The sequence below is a fragment of the Microcebus murinus genome, chromosome 16, assembly GCF_040939455.1.
Source record: "Microcebus murinus isolate Inina chromosome 16, M.murinus_Inina_mat1.0, whole genome shotgun sequence".
NCBI classification, from domain to species: Eukaryota; Metazoa; Chordata; class Mammalia; order Primates; family Cheirogaleidae; genus Microcebus; species Microcebus murinus.
In genome coordinates this window covers 42,740,192-42,746,191 of record NC_134119.1, presented here as the reverse complement: position 1 = coordinate 42,746,191, position 6,000 = coordinate 42,740,192, and the positions used below count along the sequence as shown (strand labels likewise).

The following is a 6,000-nucleotide window of genomic DNA, read 5'->3' as shown; positions in this document are numbered from 1 at the left end:
TTCCTTCAGCCAACAAGGATTTATTGAGCACTTACTATATGCCAGACATGGTTCCAAGTATGGGGACTATGACAGCAAAGAAAACCAGCCTCTGCCCTGCGGATTTTGAAACAGTGCTGAACTGTCAGCCGGGGCAATTACAGAGGTTTTATGAGGACAGGGACGGCCCGTATGCAGGGCTCTGGCTAACTCCACGCTCAAATTGTCTGTGATCTGCTCTGAGTCCAACTACGCCAAGTACTATACTAGGTACCCTAGTACTACACTAGGTACTACATTAGGAACTCTTTCAGGTCAGAGGATGATCTTTTCCTCTTGCTCCTTAACTTTTGCCTAATATCAGTACCCGAGCTTCTGGAAAATGTGAGCTTTTCTGTGTACTCTCTATAGATTATGTAACCGTAAACCTAACCATAAACCCTGGCTCAGATTTCAGATTTAGGTGACATTGTGTGGTGCATGACAATATTCCCACTCTAAAAGAAACAAGACCACTCCAGAACATTTCAAAAATTATTTTCACACATGATTATCATATAGTATTACAATGTATTATGTGCAAAATTCCATTTAAAAAATCATTTACAAAAGGAAGTACAACACAGTATGTGCTGAGGGTTCTAGTACAACAAAAGCCAAGGCTAAAAAAGGTACAAAGTACAAAGCCAATCAAATTAGATGACTACGCATCTTTACACAGTACAAGAACATGTTTTTGTAACTACCTGTGTTACATTGATACAAGACCCTCATAGTTTGTGCACCTGCAAAACGCTTTTATAAAACATGAATTTAACTGCACCGTAAATTCTTATGATACAGATGGGTTTGGGATGCATTCTCAAACTTTTCCAATGTATAACATCTTATTTAACTCAAACAAAAGCCACGTTATACATTACTTGGTTTCTGCCCCAAATAATTCGATGCTGTTAGTTTTGATTTACATGGAAAGGGAGGGGGGGAAGTGTGATTCTTAATTTTTTTCCTCATGGGGTTTTCAAAATCATTTCCAAAAGCGGATAACATATGGAATAGATTTTGCCAAATCTCATTGCGTATTTACAGTATTTTAAGCATAAGTGGTTCCTCCCATCTCCTTTTCCTATGTCTTTCAAAGAGCCTGAACCAGCAGACTACACTCCCCAGTCCTTTGTTAGAGTCTATTATTTCTCTCTCTACCTTTCACTACATTCATTTCTCTCCTTATTGTCAGCATCACTTGTTTAAAAAACAAAACAGTAAAACACCACTGAACGTGAACAAGGTAACAGTACATCAGATTTCCAAAGGCATTCTGTGGCCAGTGTCAGGAAAATATTGCTTTAAGAATCCAGCAGTCTCTCCCCACAAAGTTGCCAAAACATCCAGTTACAGAAGAGAGACCTGTAAAATGCAATACTCTCAAATCCAGCAAGAGATTTCTTTTTGAATATTAAATGTTAAAAATCACATGCATAATTATAGAATATTTTAAAGTTACAAAAATATTTTAAAAACCAATCCTGACAGTTTACCTGCAACTGCTATAAAAATTTCTATGAAATATATAAAAACACAAGGGCTCTTTGTAAAAAAAAAAAAAAGAGAAAGAAAAAGAGAAGAAAGAATGAAAGGAAAAGAATAAAGAAAGAAAGGAAGGGAGAAAGGATGGATCCATCCACAGAACTGAGAAGTACCTGACTCTCTTCATTGGACAGTCTTGTCAAACACTTGCTGTTGAATTCAAGAGAAGAGCTTGTATCTTAAATGTTTATTTGACATATATACATACATAAAAGCCAACCTAGAACCTGGCTGAGGGTAGGTAGCAAACAATCTCAGGACACCTGAACTGTCAAATGCAATTCTCCACTGCTCAAGGAGAATTCTGTTTCACAAGCGTCAGCTACCTCGTGTGGTTACAATGCCCTTGGCCAGGTTGGCCCATGGATGGGCTTTGTCACTGAACCTAGGGGTCCCCGAGGAGGTGACTGCTTTTCAAGCTCAAGCACACAGAAGCCAGAAGGCGAGGCTCCTAGCCCCCTTTGGATGCACCATGTGTCCCATGTGTCTTCTATGAGGTGGTGAGGTCCTCGTCCTCATTCTGGAAGATGACACCGTAAGAATCATTCTTGACGCGCTTGTAGACAAAGTGGAAGATGTGGGGTTGCGGTCGGCTGTGCAGCTCAGCCTTGATCTTTTGAGGGTAAGTGTCCTCTGCCAGTTGCTGCCACGTTTCATCAACAAAGAGAAAGAGGCTGTACTCCTCAGGGTCCCTCACCTTAAATTTCTCAGCACAGAGCTGACACACATCCTCGGTGGTGACGTACGGTCTCACGAGAAGGGTCTTCCCCGTGCAGCCACTGCTGACCTCCTGGAATGCAACTCGGAGGTAATTCTGCAGATGGGAAGAGAGATGTCACAACAAAGTCAAAAGAGAAAACCAGATCTGGCAATAAGTGCAAATGATGGGAGACAAGTGAAAGATCTAAAAGTGTGAGTGCTTCAAGGCCCTGGCTTGTCGCGATGTCTATTGTCAGCTGGCAGGCTTCGAATTGTAAGAGAAGAGGCTGATCTGAGTTTGGACAGTGGAGAGCTGGACTGTCCACTGTCCAACCAGATGGACCAAGCGGCTGCATTTTAATTTAATTTAATACGAGGCAGGAAGTCCTGGTTCTGATCTTGCAGGATCCCTCATAAGGCCTGGTTAAGAAATCTCTGCTTAAGAGTGTGACCCATATCCAGTGCTGGGCTTATTCCTGGCTTGAGAAATAAACCAAATAGCGGAAGAGCCTGAACCAGGAGTCAGCAGGGAGAGATTTAAAATATCTAGACACAACAGCAGATCCTATGCTTGCTTTCTTCTTTTTCTTTTTTCTTTTAGAGACAGGGTCTTGCTCTGTCTCCTGGCTAGAGTGCAATGGCGTGATCATAGCTCCCTGCAGCCTGGGCCCCCTGGGCGTAAGCGATCTTCCCACCCCAGCCTACCCAGCAGCTGAGACGACAGGCACATGCCACTGTGCTCCACTTATGTTCACGTCTGACACATTTCCTTATGACGCTTAAGTGAGGGCAATAATGTTAGGTTGAATCGCAAGAAACTGCTGGTATTTGACCCCAATCTCCCCAAATGGTGATTTCACGTGATTCAACCCACTGCAAGGCTCCAAGTGGCTTTCTGGTACAATGTGGAAAAAGTCAGGAGGAGGAGGATGTTGATTCTGCCAAGTACTTTGGAGATGGAGCTGATTAAGAGCACAGCGGTGCTGCGGGGACGTAAAAGGAGACATCTGCGGGCTCGGCGCTGTGAATGGTGCCAGGTGTGCGCCATCACGAAATACAATAAACCTGCGGTCTCACATGACACAAAGCCCAAGCCAGGCGCCAAGAATCCTCAGGTCATCCTAGGCACTCTTAGGTTTTGTGACCCCCAAATAACCATTCAGTTCCCATTTCCTGAAGGGTGGGGCTATCAGATAAAATATAGAACACCTGGCTAAATTTGAGTTTCAGCTAGAAAACAAATACATTTTCTTGTTCCAAATCTGGCGGCCCTGCTCAGGAGTGAAGGGAAGGGGTACTCTCTGCCCCGGTTCCCATGCGGCTCCCACGAGGGTTTGTCTGGGTGGGTGATAGAAGGGAAACTCTTTGGAAGGACCGTGTGCTCCGTGCGTGTAAGGTATGTTTCATATCTGCTTTTGGTGAGGACGTCTGCTAGCCCAGGGACTTTGCAGAGAGCTGAGCTAGCGGAGGTGCCCAGACTGACAGTCTTGAATTTGAAACCTCTGCAGTGTGCACGAGGCCTCCTTTCCCACCCCACTCCCAACACGAAGCTCTGGCATGTTCTGTGTGGTTACTCAATGACTCCTGCAGGGGTTCTGTGAAGGAAGTCTACACCATCCACAATCCCCATCTGACCAGGGAAGAAACTGAGGCGCAGAGAGCCTAAGCAACTTGCCCAAGGCCACACAGCAAGGACAACATGGCAGTGCCAGCCCCAAGGCCTCCGCCACTATGGTATACTCCCCTTTCCAATGCGAGGGGGCATGTGTGTCTGTGGCCTCTGATTTAGGGATTTCAAGGGGACCTTTGTGTCTGAGCTTTTGTATTTCCCGCTTAGTAAAGTGCTAAAAGCTTCCCTCTGGGGTTAAGTGCTGAGAATGTATGCATCTCCGTGGTGAGCAAGGTCAACGAGGAGGGGGTACACAGAAGGAAGGGGCTCCTTGGTGTCTAGGGGTCTCCAGATGGAGAGAGGTGACAGGAGGAAGGGTCTGGTGGCAGGTGGGGGGATGGAAAAATGAGCTTTCCTCATTGCCTCTCTTCTTCTCTCCCCTCCCTGGAGAGCCAATATGGCAGCATCCAGGGTCTGCATGCGCGAAATCACTTAACCACATGGACACTCTGAAACAGGCCCAGGAGCTGGGGAAGCGCACAGCATGCATTCTCGATCTTTAGATTTATGTGCCTGGGCAGGAACTTTTGGGTCTACTACAATCTTGGAGAAGAACGAGCTGATCTTGTCTTTCAATGATGGGCTGACTTTGAACCAAATGTACCTTTTCATTATTTTCAGAGCACTAGGAGGCAAAAAAAAAAAAAAAAAAAAAGGGAGGCCAGGAAGGTGAATCTGTCCTGCTTTGCCTGTTCCCTGCTGGGAAAGTCAGCATGTGGCCCCTAGACACAAAGCACATGTAGGTTTTATAATTCAGTTGAAGCCTTCAAAATATTATTCAAGGGCATTTGCCAACTAGCTCCTCATTTCATAGACTGTGAGCAAATCAGGAACTGTTGTGTTGGGTAAAGATTTCTATGGCCCTGACCTACCTCTCCTCTCTAAGGCACGAGCTCCTTGGGGATCCCACATTCCCAGACACCAATTTGGGGTCATGAAAAACTCCAGCTTGGGGACCTGAGTGGAACTTGCTCTAATGCTCACCGGCTCACTCTGGGCCCCAATGGGCTGCTGAGATTCTGGAATCTTCTGTTTTGGGGAGTGGGCAAGAGAAAAGGGAAAAAGGAAGGAGAGGGGGAAGGACATCACTGTATCTTTCTCTCCCACTTCCCAGAGAGAGACCAGGCCAACTACAGCACCCAACTCTGCTGCTTCCTGATGGAACAAAATATCTGAGGCCTGGGCTAAGCGCTTCCTCCTGCTTTTTGACTTCCTGTCTGCCTGTTCTGGGAGAAATCCTGCCTTCATTTGACTCGGTTTTCTTAAGGGCAGCAAAATGTGGGCCAAACATCCTATGTATATATATGTACATATAAATTTAAAGAAAACAGAGAAGTGAAAGAACAAGGTCAGAGTGTGGTTTGAAATATCCCTTTTCTGCCAGATGTTTCAACAAAGGGAGGACCCCGGGGGGCCCCAAGCTGGGATGTGCTGGGTGAGCCGGCTTGTGGGGTACCCCGCTGCGCACCTGGAAGTCGTCCACCGAGGGGATGGTCCGGTTGGTGGTCCTGCGCTTGTGCCACTGCCTCAGGGTGTCCCTGGTCTCCGAGCTGAGCAGTCTCGCTGCTTGTTCTTCTTGGAAATTCTTTATCAGAGAAAGTGCTCCGTAGGCGCTTGTCAAGTAGTAGCCTCCTGGCAAAGAGCAGAAAGAGCGAGTTCTCCAAGAGTGTCACCCTCTGGTGATCACAGGGTACACGAGTGTTGGAGGCCATATTTTGTGTTTCCTCCATTTTTTTTCCACATGCCTTTCCTTGGGGGCTCACAGGCGCACACGTCCGAGAGCACGTCACTCGCCCCTTCAATCCATCCATTCGCTCACCCCTATCACAGAGATTTACAGAGTGACCCAGGCCTGTGCCAGGGCCAGGGGAGCCCTGACAGGCCAGGCTGACAACGTCCCTGTTTTCACCGATGGGATTTCCATGCTAGTGGTGACACCGACAAAAACCTCGAAATTATTGAGTCAGCTACTTTTGTCTATGGCAATACTTTTTTTTGGTCCTGGCAATACTTGTTCTTGGGATTTCCTTTTAGAAATGGATAGTTTCTAAATTTTAAGTAAACCG

General features: G+C 46.2%; 1 protein-coding gene across 7 annotated transcripts in view; it reads right to left on the bottom strand.

Moving 5' to 3' along the window:
* Nucleotides 1–500: 500 nt before the first annotated feature.
* The window catches only part of RIN2 (Ras and Rab interactor 2), a 213,742-nt gene continuing 208,242 nt past the window's right edge, over nt 501–6,000 (bottom strand). For all 7 annotated transcript variants that reach the window (XM_076011169.1, XM_076011167.1, XM_076011168.1 and 4 more), the window contains 2 exons: nt 5,403–5,566; nt 501–2,380 (listed from right to left, as the gene is read on the bottom strand). In XM_076011169.1, coding sequence (XP_075867284.1) covers nt 2,057–2,380; nt 5,403–5,566 — 488 coding nt within the window. In that variant the 3' untranslated portion in view covers nt 501–2,056. The remainder of the gene's footprint in view (nt 2,381–5,402; nt 5,567–6,000) is intronic.